General features: G+C 40.4%; 1 protein-coding gene across 1 annotated transcript in view; it reads left to right on the top strand.

Annotated features, from left to right (window-relative positions):
- DTNB (dystrobrevin beta) overlaps positions 1–20,623 on the top strand; it is a gene marked incomplete at its 5' end in the record, with an annotated part of 165,302 nt that overhangs the window by 116,248 nt on the left and 28,431 nt on the right. The window contains 4 exons of the mRNA XM_084236050.1: positions 1,310–1,397; positions 14,289–14,374; positions 15,207–15,320; positions 19,919–20,015. Of these exons, the coding sequence (XP_084092176.1) occupies positions 1,310–1,397; positions 14,289–14,374; positions 15,207–15,320; positions 19,919–20,015 (385 nt within the window). The remainder of the gene's footprint in view (positions 1–1,309; positions 1,398–14,288; positions 14,375–15,206; positions 15,321–19,918; positions 20,016–20,623) is intronic.

Here is a 20,623-nt window from a genome sequence, read left to right as displayed (position 1 = left end):
AGACTATTTAATACAAAGTAAAAATCAAAATCAAAAGCAACTATAGACCAGAGACACACTATAGTGAGGGGCAGGGGAGGAGAAGAGGGATTAGGGTCAGAAAAAGGGGGTGGGAATTTTATGGGGAATATAACCGAAATAGAAATGCATATATTATGCAAAAATGAAAAATGATGTAAGAATTATATAAAATAAAATAATTCATAAAAAAATACAATGGATTCTGTACACAAAAATGTCAGAGGGAGCTTCATTGATTAAATTCATCCTTCCCAGATTTCCCTTGGTATTATAACAAGGTTCGATGAGTGTTAACTCATGTCTTTTAAGTTTTTTCACTTTACTTGTCATACTGCTAAATGCCAATCAAGAGTTATTGGACTCCATAAACCTAGAACCAGAAGAGATGCAAGCCACAACACCCCTCTCTGTCAGTCAACCATCATCATCACTGTTGTCTATAAGCATATGCCAAATGTAAACAAAAAAATCATGTAGCCACCCTCCCAATTAGTCTAGCAACTCCCTAACATGGATAAATAGCAGCTGATATTAGTATAAATAGAAGCATGCTAAATTAGTTTTTCATAATCAGTCAAAAGTTCCATATTAGTATCTCATATACAGAGCTGGCTTATTATTCCAGAGCCCTTTTTCCTTCCAGGTGGGGCATTATCTGATGTCCTAGTTGAGGGGATTCTTTAAATTTGTAGAGTGTTAGTACTCTTGTCAAGGAGTAATGGACTTAATTGATACGCTCTAAATTGGGCCTCTGGTTGTGGAACACACAGGGTAAAAGTAGAGAAAGAGACTTTGAAAGGGAATGTTTGATACCATGAAATCTTTCTCAACTTCACAATATATTGGGCCTGCTCTTGCCAGCGTTCCTCAGTTCTGCTCAGCCAGTGTTAAATATATTTATCAACCTTTATTTTTTATAATGCTTTTGGAATCCAAAACCTGTGTCTAAATGTCATGAGCTTTTTTTCCAAAACATTTTATTAGAAATCCCTCTCTCAGACTTTGTAGATACCCTATCTTTTCTCAACCCTCATATTCAAAAGGAAGTGCTCCCTTTGATGGAATAGGAGCAATGGGGCAAAGCTGCAAAAGAGAAATGGCCTCAGTGGCTTCGTCATTTCTCTGAATTCCATTTATCTCAGAAGACCATTAGTATCTGTGACTCAGGCCTCCATTTCTTTTGTTACCATTCTTTTTTATAAGCTTTTCTCCCATCTTTTTTTCTGAGGGATACACAAGTGTAGGGGATGTTTTATAGACACCTATTGAATTTTTATCTCCTTGGCAGTGTCCTGGACAGTCCTAGCCGACTGGATGAGGAACACCGGCTTATAGCTCGTTATGCCGCCCGACTGGCTGCAGAGGCAGGAAACGTGGTAAGTAAATAGACATTCCCAGTGAGAAATAGAAATCAACATTAAATAATATATAAAGGATAGGGGAACAGTAAATTCGAAACTCAGGAGATTAGGTACCTCAGGGACAGAAGGAGAGGAGTGGGGTTAAGGGATTGCAGTGACCTTTATCTGTGTTTTCCTCTTTCTTTAAAAAATGAATCAAGAAAGGAAAGTCAGGGCCTCCCCTGGTGGCACAGTGGTTGAGCGCTGTGCTGCAAAGCTGCCTGCAGCCTCTGCAGCACCGGTTTGATCCCCGGCCACCGGCGAGGGTCCCACATGGTGCGACAGACCTCTCCTGCCGTGCCTGCTGCTCCCCTCAGCAGTGTATTTCATCAGTCTGCCTGTTCTGTTCCCCACTCTGGCTCTGGTGAATTCTCTCACCCTCCCGCATTTCTGACTGTACCCAGTGCTTGTATAAATAAATAAATAAATAAATAAATCTTAAAAGAAAAAGAAAAGGAAAGGTAAGTCAGTGAGCCAGAATTTGGGGTTTTTTTGTTGTTGTTTCAATTTAGACCCTAGAAATCCTGATCAAGAAAAAAGGGGAGAAGGAAAACACAAATTACCAATGTCATGAATGAAAAAGAAGGGACACCACTACAGATCCTATAGTAGGACCCTACAGATCCTACTATAAGTGTGATAAGGGAATCCTTTGAGCAACTGTTTGCCAATAAATTTGACAGCCTATATGAAATAGACTAATCCATCAAAAGACATAAATTAATAAAATAGATATAAAAATAAGTAGAAAATCTAGGTAGTTCTAAATCTGTTAAAGAAATTGAATTTATAATTAACTTCCCACAAATTTTATCACAAATAGGTATTGTGTTTTGTCAATTACATATTGCTGGATTCAGTTTGCTAGTATTTTGTTAAGGATTTTTGCATCTATGTTCATGAGAGAATATGACCATAAATTTTCTTTCTTTTTTCTTCTTTTTTTGGTAATGTACTTGGAATGCTTTGGTGTTGGGTTTTAGCAACCTGGTAAAATGAATCATGCCCAAATGACTGCACTTCCATATTTTTATATATTTAAGGAAGAAATAATAGTAATATGACACAAATTCTCTCAGGAAATAGATAAAGGAATATTTTCTAAGTCATTTTACCAGGCCACTAAAACCCAACACCATGCTCTTTAATTCCTGTCTGATGTTTTTTTTTTTATTAAAAAAAAAAATTAGAAAAAAAAATAAAAAAAAAAATAAAAAAAAAAATAAAACCCAACACCAAAGCATTGCCAAGACATTACCAAAAAAAAAAAAAAGAAGAAGAAGAAGAAAGAAAATTGATGATAATATTCTCTCATGAATGTAGATGCAAAAATCCTTTAAAAATATTAGCAAATTGAATCCAGCAATATGTAATTGACAAAATACAATACCTATTTGTGATAAAATTTCTTAATATATTAGGAATAGAATAAACTTCTTCTACATGGTAAAGACCACCTACAAAAAACAACCAATAGCACATTGAAAAGTTAGATTTTGTAACATTCTCCCCTTGAATTGAGAATGAGACAAATATGCCCACTTTCACCACCTTAATTCAAAATGGTGTGGAAGTCCTAGCCAGTGCAACATGATAAGAAGGACATAAAAAGAATGTGAAGTTGTCTTTATTTGCAGATGACCTGATTGTGTTTAAAAATTCCTAAGATCTATAAATCTAGACTAGATATGTGAATTTATGGCAGTGTTAAAAAATACGAAGTATATAAAAATCAGTTGTATTTTTATGTACTAGCAATGAACAAATAGAAAAACTTAACAAAATTATCATTAACAAATACCATTAACATTAACAACATCAAATTCATATGGGTAAATTTAATGAAAGATGTTCAAAACTAAAAATTTAGCAGTGTTTTATACATTGCTAAGAGTAATTGGAAAAAAAAACTAAATAAATGGAGAGATATACCATATTTATGGATTGAAAGAGTCAATATTGTTAAAATGGCAGCTTTTCCAAAATTGATTTATAGATTCAATAGCAATCACAAGCCCAATAAACTTTTTTTGTGTAGAAATTGACCAACTGATTTTAAAATGTTTGGAAGATTAAAGGACTTAGAATAATTCAGTAGTCTTGAAAAAAAGAAGAACAGAGTTGGAGAACGTAATTCTACTTGGCATCAAGATTTACTTGAAAGCCACAGTAATCAAGAAAGTGTGGTAGATGTTAACTGATATGTTAATTAAACTTACTGTGGTAATCACAGTGTGATGTATATCGGATCATTTTGTTGCATATGGTAACTTATACAATGTCATATGTCAATTACATCTCCAATTTTATTGGAGATAAATAAAATTGGAAAGAAAATGAAGTGATATTAACAAAAGGGTAAACAAATCAAGGGAATGGAGTAGAGCATCCATAAAATGGACTCACACATGTGGAGTCAAATGACTTTTAACAAGAGCACAAAAGCAGTTCAATTGGGAAAGGATAATGTTTTTGATAAATGCTACTGGAACAAGTGTGTGTGTTTGTGTGTGTATATGTGTGTATACACATATACATGGGAAAAAAAGGATCACAATCTTTACCTCACACCATACATAAAAATGAACTGGAAATCTATCATAATCTTAAAAATAAAAGCTAAAGCTACTAAAAGAAAGCATAGAAAATTATCTTGGGCTTCCCTGTGGCCTAGGGGTTAAGTCTCAGCACCATCCCTACGATAGCCTGAGTTTAATTCCCGGCCAGGGAACTAACCCACATACAGAGCAGCAGACCTCTCCTGTCTCACCCGCTGCTCCACTTAGCAATGTATTTCAGTAAATCTGCCTGTTTTACTCCCTACTCTGTTTCTGGTGAATCCTCTCACCCCCCACACCTCTAGCCTACACCCCAGTTCTTCTATGCATAAATAATTAAATGTCTTTTTTTTAAAAAAATTATCTTCATAACCTTGGGGGTAAGCAAAGGGTTTTTGAGAGGTTATGAGACTCACAAACCATTAAACGCGCACACACACACACACATACACACCCCACTGATAGACTAAGCCTGATCAGTGGTTCCTCAGGGATTTACTTCATGTCTCTTGTAGTTTTGAAAGAATTCATAATAAAACATTTCCTTCTTTTTTTCAACCTTTTACTTTTCTTGAAGAGTTATATACATTTTAATACCCAGACCACCTCCCTTCCACACATACATTCACTTTATTCATTAGGCAAATGTTTATTTTGTTTTTGTGATGTGCCTGATTGGTTACTAGGATGAACAAATGATTCCTGCCCTCATGGGACACTCTAGTGAGAGAGACAAGCATTTGACAGATAATCTCATTATTAAACATAAATATGAATAATCAAGTGCAATGAAGGAAAAATACAGAGCGGTATTTCTATTTCTATGCCAGAAAGTAAGAGATGGCTTCTGTGAGAAAGTGTTACTTCAATCGGAATCTGAAAACAGGTAGAATAGGATTTAATTTCCTGGTAACTAAAAAGGACTAAAACCCAAAGTAACCCCAAAGCTACTGATACTGCCATTCTTGTTCTGTGCTTAGATTTTAATTGTCATGAGATGCATTGGCAAAACCCTGTCATTTGCAAAGTGGAAAGCTGGAAATGAGGCACAACCAGGCCAGATCTTTTAGGACCGTGTCCTACAAACTGTGTAGAAATGGGTACCAATTTATGTTTACTCCCTCATAGAGAGGCAGAGTTTTAATTGTCTATGAATTCTTGCTTCGTTTCTCCCAGAGAAAGTAATTTACTTCTTTGGATTTGTTTAGACTTGAAAATATTTCCTGAAGGATCTAATATTAGGTGATACATCTGGGTCTATACTGTAACTCAAAAGGTTCATGAGATGAAACAGAGTAAGAGGGGAAATCTGGGAAACAGAAGAGTTCTGTGTAATTAACCTTATATTTGCCCCTAGTCAGTCACAACTGTTTGAATTATTTTAGAAGTTAAAAGTTATAAGTAGGGCCTCCCTGGTGGCGCAAGGGGTTAAGCACCGCACTATGAAGCAATCTGCAGCCTCTGTAGCACAAGTTTGATCCCCGGCCAGGGAGCAACCCACATGGCGCAGCAGACCTCTCCTGACTCGCCCGCTGCTCCCAGCAGCAGTGTGTTTCAGTCAGTCTGCCTGTTCTGTTCCCCACTCTGTCTCTGGTGGATCCTCTCACCCCCCACACCTCTGGCCTGTACTCCAGCTCTTGTATGCATAAATAAATAAATCTTAAAAAAAAAAGTTATAAGTAAAACCAGTTACATTTGTTAAGATGAACATCATGGTAGTTGGTTTTAAAATTAGGTCTATTTAATACAGTTTTATAGCCTTGTTACTTTACATAATAATTTTAAATAATGTAAATTAAAAAGCACAAAGGCATTTGACTCTGAAAAAGCTACCCTACTTGTCCTTTACTGCAAAGAAGATAAGTCTGTTTACACCTGACTCCATTTCTTTAAATGAAAATGATACTTTATAGAATGGTCTTGAGACTGAATAGTGTTATGGACCTTTTCATCTTTGGTTTGCTTCCAAAATGTGATATTTTATAAATATTGGGCCTCTCAGGAAGGATGATTCTTGACTAGATTTCTCTTAAACACAGGACTTCTAATCCTCTAATCTTTCACTGATAAAAGTACTTTGCATAAAGTGGGTATAGTGCTCAAAACAATTTATTTATAGCCTGCTAGATACACTTTGTATTGATCTTTTTTCAAAACCTTCTTCCATGAAGAAAGGCTATTAAATCATTTTAGTAGCCAGCACTACACCCTAAAATGTGCTTCTGCGCTGGGGCCATTGGCCATTGGAAATTGGAAATTAGTTTGCTGAGATGAGCCAAGAGAACTCATTAGTTTTCCTGAATTCCCCTTTTCAAAAAAAAAATACATTGTGTGGTAAATCATAGTAATTACAGCAAATTCTTAAAGTCTCAGCAGAAACCACCAGCCTTAGGTATCATTACATTTTCTTTTTGCTAATCTTTAAAGTTTTTTCTTTATGAAGAAATGTAAAGCTCATTATGAAAAACTTCCGTGAAATAGTTAAAGAAAGGGAAAGTCCTTGCCTGATGTCATACTACCTAATATGTATACATTTTTGAGGTTTTTGCAGATAGCACAGTTCCAGCCTTCACAGCCTCATCACTGTGTCTGCTGTTCCAGGCATGCACCATCCTTATGCCTTCTTAGAATTACAGATTAACAGTATCCATGTGTTTTATACACACTTAATGACTCAAAGCTCCATAAAATCGTCATCGTCAAACTTGGCTCCACATTATAATTATGCATGAAGCATTTAGCAAATATATAGATTCTTGGCATTGTGCTGTATCAGAATCTCTGTCCGTAGGGGCTGTTGATTTTAATTTTAAAAAGAAAACATAACAATCTTCTGATTGCCCACTATAGCTCAGAAGCCACCTAAAAACTCTGAGTTAGAGAATCCACGACCCTCCAGTTGGTCTCAGTGAGGTTGGAATGGTGCCCGTGGCCCCCTGGGGTGGAAGAGAAAGTCGAGACCAGGCACATCTCTCTGGAACTCATCCTGCCAGGTGCACAGAGGTGAGAGGCCTCAATTCTCTTTTTAGGAGGCCCCAGAAGTACATTCTCCAAGTCTGCTGACTTTTGTCAGCTTCCCTTGGTTTTAAACACTTGCCCAATTGGACCTGAAAGGTCTCGTTTCTTATCCTACATTTTTCAGATATGTCTTCATCTCCGAAGGGTGCTGGAGCTCTGTGAGATCACCTCAGCCTAAGAGAATGCTCAGGTAACAGGAAGGTGGATGTACCTTGTCCTTCCCAGGATTAAAGGCACCGCCCTGTCTTGTGTTTATGGGATAGTAAAGGGATCCCGCTTTTTGGAGCCTTCATTATCAAATATTAAAGCTGTAACTCTTAGGATAAAATCCTCTGATCCCTATCTTTTCCTGCCGTTCATTGCTCGCCCCTCAACGTCTTCATCACTCAACCTAGCAGTTGTATTCATTGTTAGATATTTTATTATTTACCTTTTAAGCAATCCCTTGTCTTTTTATCTCCTAAACTCATCCACTTTATATTTCTGTGGCATTTGAGGGGACTTTTGTTTCCAGAGGTTACCCTACCTCCTTTAACCTAAAAACAGGATTAGAAACAAGTTACCATTTAGGAGGTAACTTGTGCCTCTCTATAGTCCTGTGCTGGGTGTTTTAGGAACATTTCCTTTGGTCCTCACTGCCAGATTGGTTTCATTGGTCTTGGATACAGCCTGGGCCCTGGGATTTCTAAGTTCTCCAGGCTACTGTACTGTGTAGCCACGTGAGGACCCCGATGGAGAGCTGTGTTTCTAAGCTGGCAATATGCCAGTGTCACCTGCATGCTTAGATTAAACATGCCCTTTAGTCAAGAACCATTAGTTTTAGAGAGAATGCACGGGGCCATATTTTAGTTTCTCTGCTGGTCCATCAAGTCCCTCTCCCCAGCCTGCTTGTTGGGAAAGCTTCACTTTTCCTCACAGGGCATGTTTTGCCCTTTGCAGGCTCCTCATTAGCTCACTTTGGACTACAAAAAACTACATGATGTTGAGACTTAAGTCATGTTTACCAAATAAAAGCTACATCTCTGGCTTTATTTAAAAGTTCAAAACCAGGGCCTCCCTGGTGGCACAAGGGGTTAAGCACTGCACTGTGGAGCAATATGCAGCCTCTGCAGCACGAGTTCAATCCCCAGCCGGCCAGGGAGCAACCCACATGGCACAGCAGACCTCTCCTGACTCGCCCGCTGCTCCCCTCAGCAGTGTACTTCAGTCAATGTGCCTGTTCTGTTCCCCACTCTGTCTCTGGTGAATTCTCTCACCCCCTGCATCTCTGGCCTGTACCCCAGCTCTTGTATGCAGAAATAAATAAAACTTTTTTTAAAAAAAAGTTCAAAACCAAACCTTATGAAATCTGCTTGATCTGGAATAGGTTGAGAAAAAAAATTAGGAAAAATTTGCACAGGTGTGTGTCCTTATCTCCACAGGCACTATATATGACCATGTCTTATCTCTGCTCCAGTATTCTAGGAAAGGTTATTTCCATTTCATGACTTCATAACACCAATGATTGTTGTAGTTGTGGCAATGAGTATCTTTGAAAGGATTTTTTTTTTAAGATTTATTTATTTATGCATACAAGAGCTGGGATACAGGCCAGAGGTGTGGGAGGTGAGAGGATTCACCAGAGACAGAATGGGGAACAGGCAGATTGACCAAAGTACACTGCTGAGGGGAGCAGCAGGTAAGTCAGGAGAGGTCTGCTGTGCCATGTGGGTAGCTCCCTGGATGGGGGATCGAACTCGTGCTGCAGCGGCTGGTGTCTTAACCCCTTGCGCCACCAGGGAGGCCTCTGAAGGGATTATTTTTTAAAAGATGTTATTTATTTATGCATACAAAAGCTGGAGTATAGGCCAGAGGTGCAGGAAGTAAGAGGATTCACAAGACAGAGTGGGGAACAGGACAGGCAGATCTACTGAAATACAGTGCTGAGGGGAGCAGTGGGCAAGACAGGAGAGGTCTGCTACGCCATGTGGGTCAGTTCCCTGGCCAGGGATCAAACTCATGCTGCAGTGGCTGTGGATAGCTTCATAGTGTTGAGACTTAACCCCTTGTGCCACCAGGGAGGCCCTTTGAAGAGATTATTTTCTGGTACTTCCTTAGATTTCAGGTTTTTGTGATTGAAATCAACCCTGGCTTTAAGTTTGATGTAGGCTGCAGCATTTCAGTCACCTATCAGCCCTGATAAGTTTTTTGTGTACTACCTCAGAGGTGGTCAGGAAAGTCCTTGAAAGAACCAATTCTACTTTCTGACATGAGGCCAATATGAAGACATTCCGCATTCCCCACTTAATATTGAACTACTAATGTCCACATTTTGAGAAAGTTCTTTTATCACATGACATTGCTTTATTAAAACTGCATAATTTTACCAAATGGGTTCTTCAACAAGGATGAAGCCATTGGCCTAGTTCAGAATGTGACATTAGAAACTTGCAGTGACTGGTCCTTACTGAAGTACAGCAGTTATCCAGTGGCTGTTGGTTTTAAGCAGAGGCCCAAAGGACTGGCTTCCTCTGCAGGCTATCTCATGCAGAAGAAATAACCCACAAATACCCTTTTGGGAGACCCTCATGGATATTGTGAGTGGTGACTTCTGACAAAGAGAGCAAACGGCTGCGGGTTACAGGGGTCTTGGAATTCTGAGCAAGTTTCTGCATCATCACGCCCAAGTGGAGTGGCTGCTACAAATGGAAAGCCAGATCCCACTTCTATCAGTTGGTGGTTTGTTTTGAGAGCCAATTGACTTGGGGGGATTTGAATTCCCCATTCTTTGAAGAAGTCTTTCTAACCATCTCATTAAAAAAGCAGTCCAGTTAAAAAAGAAAAGAAAATTGCAATGGGTAATTTTTTTTTTAATAAAGGAAAATTGAAAGACTTTAAACCATCCAGGAGTCTGGAAGCAAGTGAATTATCCCAGTAATACCATGAGTAATACTACCTCTGCTCCCACCACCAGATTGTATGGCAACCCAGGAGGCCATCCCAAGGGATTTTGAGCTCCATGGGAAACGTTCCCAGTGGGGTTCTTGCCTAGTTCAATACAGGGTTGCCTCAGGATATTCGCTGAAAGTTCAGCTTGCTCTGGACTCCCAGAAGATTCATAGAATAGGGCTGCTACATGTGGTACTTTCATTTTAAAAAGGATGAAAGGAATAGGCCTAGTGAATTTAACATTGAATTGAAGCTTCACAGGCCCCACTCCACATGACTCAGGAACTATTCAGGACCCAGGAATCAGTCTTCTTGCCTTTAGGTCTTCTAGATTGGGAGGTAAAGAAGGGATTTCTAAAGCAGGCCCCGTTTGAATGACTTGTACTCAGTAGGAGCCCTGTCATCTGAACCTGGTCAGATAATGACCAACTAATGAAAAGCTTGTTTAAAATCTTTTGAGGTGCCTGCTAAAGTATATAGGGGCAAAGGGACAAGAAGTTTTTAGGATTTGCATTAGAATACTGAGAAAATATGAAACAGATGAAGCAAATGTGGCACTAGCTCATAGTGAGTATATGGAAATATATTTCTGTTTTCTCTCAATTTGTTTTAAAATGTTCATAATACATCTTTCAATAAGTTCAAATAGGAAACTATAAAAATGATACATTTGTTCCTTAACATTTCTTGAGGTGTGCTTATGTGTGTTTGACATAAGATGGAGCTCTCTGGGTCAGTGTGGGCTCCATTTTGTCTCCACATGATTTAAGTCCAATCTCCATTTTCAGCCTTTTATCCTGGAATGAGAACTTAAAAATTCTTGCGTTGCAATGAGTACAAAATTCCTCCTTATAACGTTCCAGATCTTAAAAGCGGTCTTACCTTCAACTAATTCAGTGACAGTTTAGAAGTTCATCTCTGAGTCTTCCAACTCATTCACCTTGGTTTGTATTTAAAAAACGACACTCATTTTGTTGCATATCTCATTGGCATTTGTGATATTTAATTAGATTACATAATGGCAAATACATCTAGCAACAAATAACGTAAGCATACACCTCGATCGATAGCAACAGAAGTATCTATGAATTCTAGCGTGTAGCTTGCTAATCATGAAACAGGGACAACAGGCACTGTGTTTCCCAGAGAGCATGGAGACCATCCCACAGACGTGCTGTGTTCACAGACAGAATCAGTTAAAAGGCCTTGAGCTCCAGTTTTATTCTGGGCCTGTCCTGCTCCAGATGCGACAGTCCCTGTTCCCTGGGCTGGGAGCGCCCTTGGGTTTCAGTGATATAAACATGCAGAGGTTATAGGGCTTCACTAAACCCCAAACATAAGTCTTGCTTATCAGTAAGCATCATGGTGTTTTGTTATCTTCAGTTACTTACAGTTCTGGCTCTGCTACTTGCTAGATTTGCAGAAGAAGGTGTATAATAAGTTTATTCAATGAAATTTTATTTTGAGTTATAATCACATTTGTTGAGCATTGTGCCACTACCTACATTATATCCCTAGAGCATCTTCACATCTCTCTCTGTCAGTATTCCCATTTTGCAGACAAGGGAATAAAGGTATAGTAAAATAAAATAACCCAAGGTTTACATGACAAGTAAGCAGCAACATCTAGGGTTCCTAATTGGTCTACATCTGTTCTTATCCCACTGCAGTAAATTTTCCACTTAGTAGCCAAGGAAGTGTAAAAGTTAATAAACTTAATTACAGAACAGCTTTAGGTTTACAGGGGGGGTAGTTGTGAAGCTAGTACAGAGTTTCCATGTAACTCATTTCCCCGTTATTAACGTGTTCCTCTGTGAGCAGGTTGCTGCAGATGGAATCGCTGCCTCAGGGTTTGAATCCTCCAATCCCACTTCTTTGTGTTTGAATAACCATGCTACTTGATACCAGAGATTCTTGCCCAGTTAGGAATCACTATTGATAGTAAGTCTTAGTTCTTTTCGAAAGATGCCTCAGCATTACAGTCAGACACTCAAAACTGAAGACTCTTTAGACATTTCCAATGAAATACCACAGGGTTTGTTTGTCATCTTATGAGGCACGTTCTTTTCAGAACCCATTTCGTCACCCACAATTCTCTCTGATACCACTCTAGCAAGGAGCCATTAGTTTTTAACTCCATTTTTCAAGAATTGGAAATCTATTATTCATAGCAGGGTGAGTCTCAGGCAGGCCATTTTCTGAGGTTCAGCTCAAGCTTTTGCAAGACACTGTTAACAAGGTAGAAAATTTGCTCAATTGGCTGCTGATCCACTCTTCTCTGGATGAAGAAAAATCACATTTTTTTCCCCCTCTCAAGAAAGAAAAATATTTGTGACTTGGAAAAGGCCTCCCACTCAGATTTGCTGTGCTATTAGGAAATGCCACATGATAAGAATGATTGCATCTTCAAGCTCTTGACAGAAAACAAGGTTTCTGCTTCATTATAGATCATATTTTGAGCAGAACCAAGAATGTGCAGAGTAAGGCTCAGTCACCACAAGTCTTCATGGAGAACTTTCATTCCGTTTAATCAATGAAAGGGAAACATCACCTAGTCATCCATTTTCCTCGTTTTTTTGTTGATTGACTTTCATATTCATAAAGGCAGGAGCACCTGTGGATGGGCAAATCAAAAACCACAGTGATTTTTCCAAAGATGTACAAATACACATTAAACACATGAATGTGTGTTCAGCGTGTTAGTAGTTAGGGAAATGCAAATTGAATCCACAATAAGATACCACTTCACACCCACCAAGATGACTGTGAGCCAAAAGATGGACAATAACAAGCGTTGGCAAGGATATGGGGGAGATGGACACTCATACATTGCTGGCAGGAGTGTAAAATAGTGTGGCCACTTAGGAAAACATTTTGGTAATTCCTTAAAAGGCAGTTACTGTGTGACCCAGCAATTGCACACTTAGATATATGCCCCAAAGAAATGAAAACATATCTCGGCACAGAACCTTGCCTACAGATGTTCAAAGCAGGATTATTCAAAATAGCACCCCCAAAAAGGGAACAACCCAAAATGTATACTCCTAAACTGGAAAATTACTCAGCAATAGAATGAAGTGCACAACCCAGATGGACCTTAAACACCTTTTGCTAAGTGGGAGCAGCCAGATATAAAGGAGCACATATTGTATGATTGCATTTATATGAAATATCCAAAACAGGCCGTTCATAGAGACAGGAGGTAGATTAGCAGTTGTCAGGGAATAGGGATGGGTGAATGGGGAGTGACTGTTGATGGGTGTGGGGTTTCTTTGGTGGGTGATGAATGTGTTCTGGAATTAGTGGTGATGGCTGCACGGCTTCATAAATATTCTTAAAGTGTATACTTTAAAAGGGTGAATTTTATGATACATAAATTTTATCTCAATTATTTTTTAAAACCCCCCAAATGGATATTTTACCCCACCCCCACTAGGATGGTTAAAACTAAGAAAAAAGACAATGACCTTTGTTGGTGAGGATGTGGAGAAATTGGAACCCTCATTCATTGTTGCTGGAGTTGTAAAACTGTTGCATGCCATTGCACAATGGGTGGCCACTTTGGAAAAGAGTTTGACAATTGCTTAAATGTTAAGTACAGAGTAACCATAGAACTCAGGAATTCTGCTCTGAGGTATTTATCAAAGAGAAGTGAAAACATCACAAAGACTTGTAAATGAAACTTCTGAGTAGCTCCATTAGTGATAGCCAAAAACTGGACCTTGAGGGCATTATCTTAAGTGAAGTAGGTCACAGAGAGAGAGAGAGAGAGAGAGAGAGAGAGAGAGAGAGAGAGAGAGAGAGAGAGAGAGAGAGAGAGGTAGGCTTTTATATGTGGAATCTAAAGCAAACCCAAACTCAGAGAAAGAGATCAGATTTGTGGCTATCAGAGGTGGGTGGGCAGTAGGGGAGTCAGGTGCGGGGAGAGCTGGAGATGATGGGACACTATTTGGCAATAAAAAGGAAGAAATTCCTGATTCCTAGATTGACATGGATGAAACTTGAAAACGTCTTGGTGAGTCGTGAGCCAGAAACGAAAGTGATCCCATTCATGTGATGTTTCCAGAAAAGGCAAAACTAAACAGAAAGCAGTGAAGGGTGGGAGCAGCAGTTGACTACAAACTGACATGAGGGGAATTTTTTATAGTGCCATAAAATGTTCTAAAACTGGCCTGTAGTGATTGGTTGCACAGCTGTTTAAATTTACTGAGACTCATTGAATTGTACCCTGAAAATGGGTGGATTCATGGTATGTAAATTATACCTCAAAAGTCTGTTTTTTAAAAATCAACAGTCTGTGAATTGTTGTACAGGACTCTGGATATATTTGAATCAGAAAAAAAAAATTATTTTCTCACAATAGACTCGTCCACCCACTGACCTGAGCTTTAACTTTGATGCCAACAAGCAACAAAGACAGCTTATTGCCGAACTGGAGAACAAAAACAGGTAAGAATGCAGAGGTCAAAACCGTCTCTGAAGTCCAGGATTATCGGGTGAGTATCTGATTTTCGTTTTCCTTGCCGCCTAGATGGCTTTGGGTTGCAAAGGGGGATCTCACACGGTGATACAGGGCAGCCATGTCCGGGGACACCAACTTGTGTGTCCCTGCAGGCTGCCCTTCCTGGTAGCCCCAGGCCCTGTTCACGTGTCCTCAGGTCGATTCTTAGTCCCTGTGCCATCTCCCAACCACAGTGTGTTCCCTTCTCACCCTCCTTTCTCTGCTACTCCCGGGAGCCTTTTTCTCTATCTAGTCATCTCTTCCTGGCCATTATGCTGCATGTGACCATCTGGTCTTTCACCAAAAAGCCGTGTAAGGCATCCAGACCAGACATACAGACGCGCGCACTCAACGGTAGAACGAACCAGGACAAGGAGATTGTGCCGGCATGGTAGGATGGCGGCCATCATCACTCAGAGGCGCAGGGAAGAAAAGACAGGGGAACACCTGGGGCAGTTAGCACCTGCGGCCCGCCTTGTCAAGTGGCAAAGAGCTCTCTTTGCCTTCCCCAGAGAAGATGAGTTTTCTAATTGTCATTTTCCTCTCATGGAGATTTTTCAAGTTCTTGAGAACAGTACTTTTATGACTTGTTTTACCACAATGGATGGTTTCGTTAAGGAAATTGCAAGTGAAGCATTAAGAAGAGTACGTTTTGCATCTTGGTCATTCGGGAGCCATCAGAATGGGGTTGTAGAAGCGTCTGCTGCGAGAACACGAACTTCTAACAGGGAAACCCAGAGCTGGAAGTGCTGAGCCGCCGTCTTTCCTCTTCCTCTTCAGGGAAATCCTGCAGGAGATTCAGCGTCTCCGTCTAGAGCACGAACAGGCTTCTCAACCCACCCCTGAGAAGGCCCAACAGAACCCCACACTGCTGGCAGAGCTGAGGCTGCTGAGGTAAGTGGGGAGACGGCCCCACCCCCCGAGTTATAATCTGTCTCTGTAAAACCTGTGTCTCAGGAGACCAAGGGCTAGACTCTGATTATGAATACTGCGAGTCCGGTTAGAAACAAACAGCCACAGCAGTGCACTCGTTCTGCTGCTGCTTCAGATGTTTGGTTCCATTATTGATCACCCCAATAACTGCAGGCTTCCTCACACTGGCAGGTAGAGGCAGACCCAGCTCCACAGCTGGGGGAGCAGTGGTTACAGTGGGGATTGCTGCAGGCTCTTGGCAGGGGTGGTGCCCCCCATCCTCTGAGCACATTCTCCTGCACGTCACAGTCAACGCAGGGCCCTGTGAAGGAGCGAGTGTTCCCTCTGCAGAGATGTGGAAACAGGTGGAAATCCCTTGCCCCATGATTATGGGTCCCTCCCTCTTCAGCATAAAGCAGACTGTTTCAGGCACTGAGAAGGCAGGATCCAAGTGGGGGTGGAGAGCATGCTCTTCCCACATGGATGCTCTTTTTGGGGGGATGAGGGCATCTCCCTGATGACTCTTAACCCCAGAGCGTGCCAATCAAGAGTTACTAGGGTTTTGCTACTATCCATCTTAGAAAGAGGTGCGTGTACTCAGCTGGAAGTGAAGACATATGGAAACTCAGTGAGTGACCTGATCCTTGCCAGCCTGCTGTGTTTCCAAACAGGAGGTTCTTTCTGTGTAGGTTGTAACACTTGATAGTCTACAGTTGACTTAATGTGTTGTCACCTGGGCTTTCTTGAATCCCAGTTGAATACCTTTGACTTAGGTCATTCAGCTTTTTAACCATGGCTTCTTTTTCTAGAGAATGGAAATTATTGTTTTTCTATAACTATCCTATTGTTTAGATTTGTATCAATAAATGTCATAATTTAAACTGTGTGGCCAAGAATCATTCTAGATACAGAGGTTCCCATTCTCCTGAATATACATTTTGGTTTCTAAATTTGGTTGGACTGAGGTTTTGGTTGCTCTGTGGTCCGCTCTCCCATGCTGGTGCTGCGGCCCAGGGGGGTGTACCAGGAAGGGAGGGAGAACCACGCTGCTGAGTCAGGCTGAGTATAATAGGGCATAACTAAGCCATCAGCATAAGCTACAAATCGTCTCCTTCCCCTCCTCAGCTCAGGCACAAGTGACTTTTGCTATCTATAAGAACAAAAGGCGATCATACTTGAGTCTAATTGTTGTTTGAAAAAAGATCACTAGAAGAACTTAGTTAAACTGGGAGGATCTGAAAAATATAAATTTAGTAGGTAAAGGGCTGAGTCCAGGCATGTCACACAAGCAGCAAGAAGCAGGAATGTAATCTCAGGCCAAGGAGGGTCTACACCCTGAGAAAGCAGAAAGGAGTTAACAAAGCAGCTTCACCAGAGAAAGGAACTATTTAATTGATGTGCCAGATCAATTGCTTCTGCATATGAATAAAACATATTGGCTCTCTGCCTCCCACTGTATTTAAAAAAAAAAATCCACCAAATGTAGTATATACATATTCTGATTTTTTAATGATGAAACTTATATGTTATACTGCAATGTTATGTCAATAAAAGAAAAAAACAGATGGGTTAAACATAAAGACAAAACACTGTAGAAGAACATATAGGAGAATTTTTTAGGATTTGGGGAGAGAAAATAATTTTCCGGAATTACTAACCATGAAATAAGTTGGTGAATTCATCTCAATTAATATAAAGAACTTTTCTTATCAAGACACATAAAGGGCAAGATTTGTTTGTATGTATCTCACATTCTTCTAGTGTTGGTCAATATCTGAATCCAGGAACTGCCCACCCCCAGCTAGCAAAACAAACAACGGAGGAGATTTTATCTCTAGGGTTAGTGGTTATGATATTGAACACCTGGACTCTCTTTTCCCCTCTTATTATTTTCAAGGTCTATTTTTTACAATAATATATGAGACAAGTGTGAGATAAATGAAGCATAATGCTAAAATGAACACCCATAAACCCACATCCTGTTTGAGAACTCACACCTTGCTAAAGCCATGTCATCTGTATAAGTGCCACCTTATCCCATTTCCATGTTTCCACCTTCCCCACAGAGCCCCTCTCCATCCAGAATTTGGTTCATCACTCTCTTGCTTTTTAAACTGTATTATCAAATATGTGTGTATTTACGTATAATAGAGTGTGTCTTCTTTGCACTTTGCAGAAATGTTATTTCATGCAGTCTTCTGGGACATTTCCCCCCTCAGAATTACTCTTTTAGACCTTTCCATGTCCTTGCATGTAGGTGTTGTTCAGTATTTGATCAGGCACAGCACAGAGAAGGAGAACTGTAGGCTGTGGAGTTCAGGGGAGAAAGTCTTCCTAGAAAATTGAATGAGTCAGTTCCTCCTTATTAATGTGTGTGTGTGTGTGTGTATTTTGGGGGGGAGGGATTTGGAGAGTATGAAAAATCAGAAGACTGTGATTCCATCCTAAAAACTTATACTCTAGTTTTGGAAGCAAAACATAATTTGCTGGTCAGTTAAATAATATTGTTCAATGTTAATAGCATGGATATTATAAGAAATCTCAGTAGAGAGAGAGAAATACATACACACAGGCCAGAAGCAAATAAATCCTTGAAGGTGGTAGGATTGAGCTAGACCATGAACATAGATTTGAATAGACTGTGAGATAAAACATTTCAGGTTAAAAGTAGAGTTGGGGTCCAGCATGTTTTCCCCAACAAGAATGGCATGTGTCAGAGAGGGGGAAGTGTTTGGGGATTTGTTTTCAATCACCCGCTGTAATAATCTTTAGGGTGACAGTGACAAAAGATAAAATTAGTTGATAATTGAAACCAGACTCTGGAGAGCCTTAAATGATAGGTCACTGGAAGCCCTTGGAGGGTTTCAAATAAGAATTTCGCTATGTTCATTCGATGTAAATTGAGCACTTACTGGATGCATGATACTCTTTTAATCATTCAGTACATGCAGAGATTAGTAAGGCACATCCCTGACCTTAAGGATTTTATATCATGGTAGGAATGACAGCAATGCAAGGCAAAAAAAAAAAATCTGGTGCCACAGAGAAGCACCAATTGCTACAGTGATAAATTAAGCAGGGCCCGATGCCTCCTGACATAATCAGGAGCAGTGTCCTGGGAAGAGTAACATTTGGCATGGATGTTAAAGAGTAAATAAGATTTGGAAGAGAGGTGAGAGTAGCTGTGACTTGTAAAATGAAGGCATCTATTTAGGGAAAAGTGAACCATTGACTAGAGATCCGGATGTGGAAGCAAATAGGAGGTGAGGCACTGAAGGCAGGAATGTCAGTGGGGTGTGGAGCACCCTGTAGAATTAAAATATGAGCCACAGATACAATTAAAAGTTTTCTGACAATTACATTGGAACCCTAAAAGGAACCAAGTGTCTCATGAATTACAATGCTAGTGCTTGGTATATTATCACTTCAACATGTAACCAATATTACAAAATTATTGAGACATTTTTCTTTCTTTCCCCCTATTAAGTGTTGGAAATTCTGTGGGTATGTTACATCGAGCCTGTGTCTCGACTCAGACTAGACACATAGCAGATGCCCAGCACTCGGGGGCTGTGACTTCTATACCGGGCAGCAGAGATCTGAGAATCAGTGATGCTAGAAATTCTCTTGTGATTATTCCTTAGGATGATGAAATGAACACAACTCTCTTTTGAGCACCATTGTAAAGCTCAGTGTAAAGGAGACTTTCATGCCCATTATCTTATTTCACCCTCAAAATATTGCTGCTGTTGTTATTAGTCCCATTTTAGAAAAGAGATAATTGATACTCTGATTAAATGGCTTGTCCAAGGTTGCATCCCTAGTAAATGCTGGGCCTCGAGTCTCTTGATTTCTCTGCCACTGCTTTTCTCTCCCTGTAGCAGATGAAAGCAGGATGAATCAAGCTAGGAGACCACTGCATTGGGGCAGGGAAGGGACTCCAGGGTAAAGTAAGAGAGAAGTGCACAAAATTTTCAAGAATCGTTTGAGCTGCATGACTGCTTATAGGATGTGACGGTAAAGCACAGAGAAGGACTTTCACGACACCTGGAAGAAAAAGTAGCAGAGATAGGAGAACTGGAAAAGAGAATCGTTTGGAAAGGAAAGTCTGAGTTTGGGTTGGACATAATGAGCTAGAACTGATGACACAAAATCTGTCCTCAGAGAAAGTGAACTCTCTTAGGCACAGTCATCACAGCGTCTGTCACCCTTGCTGAGCCTGGTGTCTGGTGCTGGAGAACCCTCTTTCCTGAGCAGCTTTCACACATCTCCACTGTTCATTTAAATTTAGACTGGAATGAGGAATTTTGACTTCCTGAAGAACCTTTAGAATCATATTATTTTCCTCTCTCTGACAAGGCACGCCTTCCACAGCGTTTGTATATACTGTTCTCACAACAGTATATGAAGGTGTGGGCCAAACAGATACTGTCACCACTATAAAGTAGCCCAGGTAATGACCTGCTCAGCATCCCACTGTAAGTTGCAGAACCAGGTCCAAAACCCACTTCACCTGAACCTAGACCCTTCTTGGAGGGTTCCTGTGTCTCCATTGCTGATGGGCTATTCCTCTGAGGCAGGCAAAGGAAAGATGAACTGGAGCAAAGGATGTCGGCGCTGCAGGAGAGCAGGCGGGAGCTGATGGTTCAGCTGGAAGGACTAATGAAGCTGCTGAAGGTAAGAGCCCCCAGACTGCCTCCTCCAGCTCAGCTCCGTCCCACCCCCTCCCCAGTGCTGGGGAAGCTGGGTGAGGTCAAAGGCTCATTGCTGCCTGGACCTCGTGTTCAGGGGCATCTCCATAGAGTCAGCCTAAGTCAATTTAAAGCCATCTAAATTAGCCTAATGCCTGATTATAAAAAAATTAGTAACTGGAACTAGATAAATGTCCCTGAATAGTTGCTTTTGTGAAAAAATAGGAATATTCATAAGTAGGATATTAGTTATGTGTAAATGAAAATTTCTTGACTCTAAAGTGTAAGAAGAGTTTTTCAACACTCTATCTAGATTTGATATCTTGGGATTTGAGTATATTGGGATAATTCAAGTCTCTAGTTTTATTGAAAAGTATTTTACAACTCCTACACCCTGGAGCAGAGAAAGGCACGCGTGGTGTGAAGCAGCCTTACCTGGACAGTGTTGCTGGCCCTGGAAAGGAATGTGGACCCAGCGTGGGGCAGCAACACCAGAGCACATTTGTTAGAGTTGTTAATTCCTGAGGCCTGTCTGTATGGGAGACTGCTGTGTTTCGTGCTATGACAGAGTTAGCAGCAGGAGTGGACGCCACA

Source organism: Talpa europaea (genome assembly GCF_964194135.1).
Source record: "Talpa europaea genome assembly, chromosome: 6".
Classification (NCBI taxonomy): domain Eukaryota; kingdom Metazoa; phylum Chordata; class Mammalia; order Eulipotyphla; family Talpidae; genus Talpa; species Talpa europaea.
Note: the sequence above shows the minus strand (reverse complement) of the source record. Positions and strands in the feature narration are given on the sequence as shown.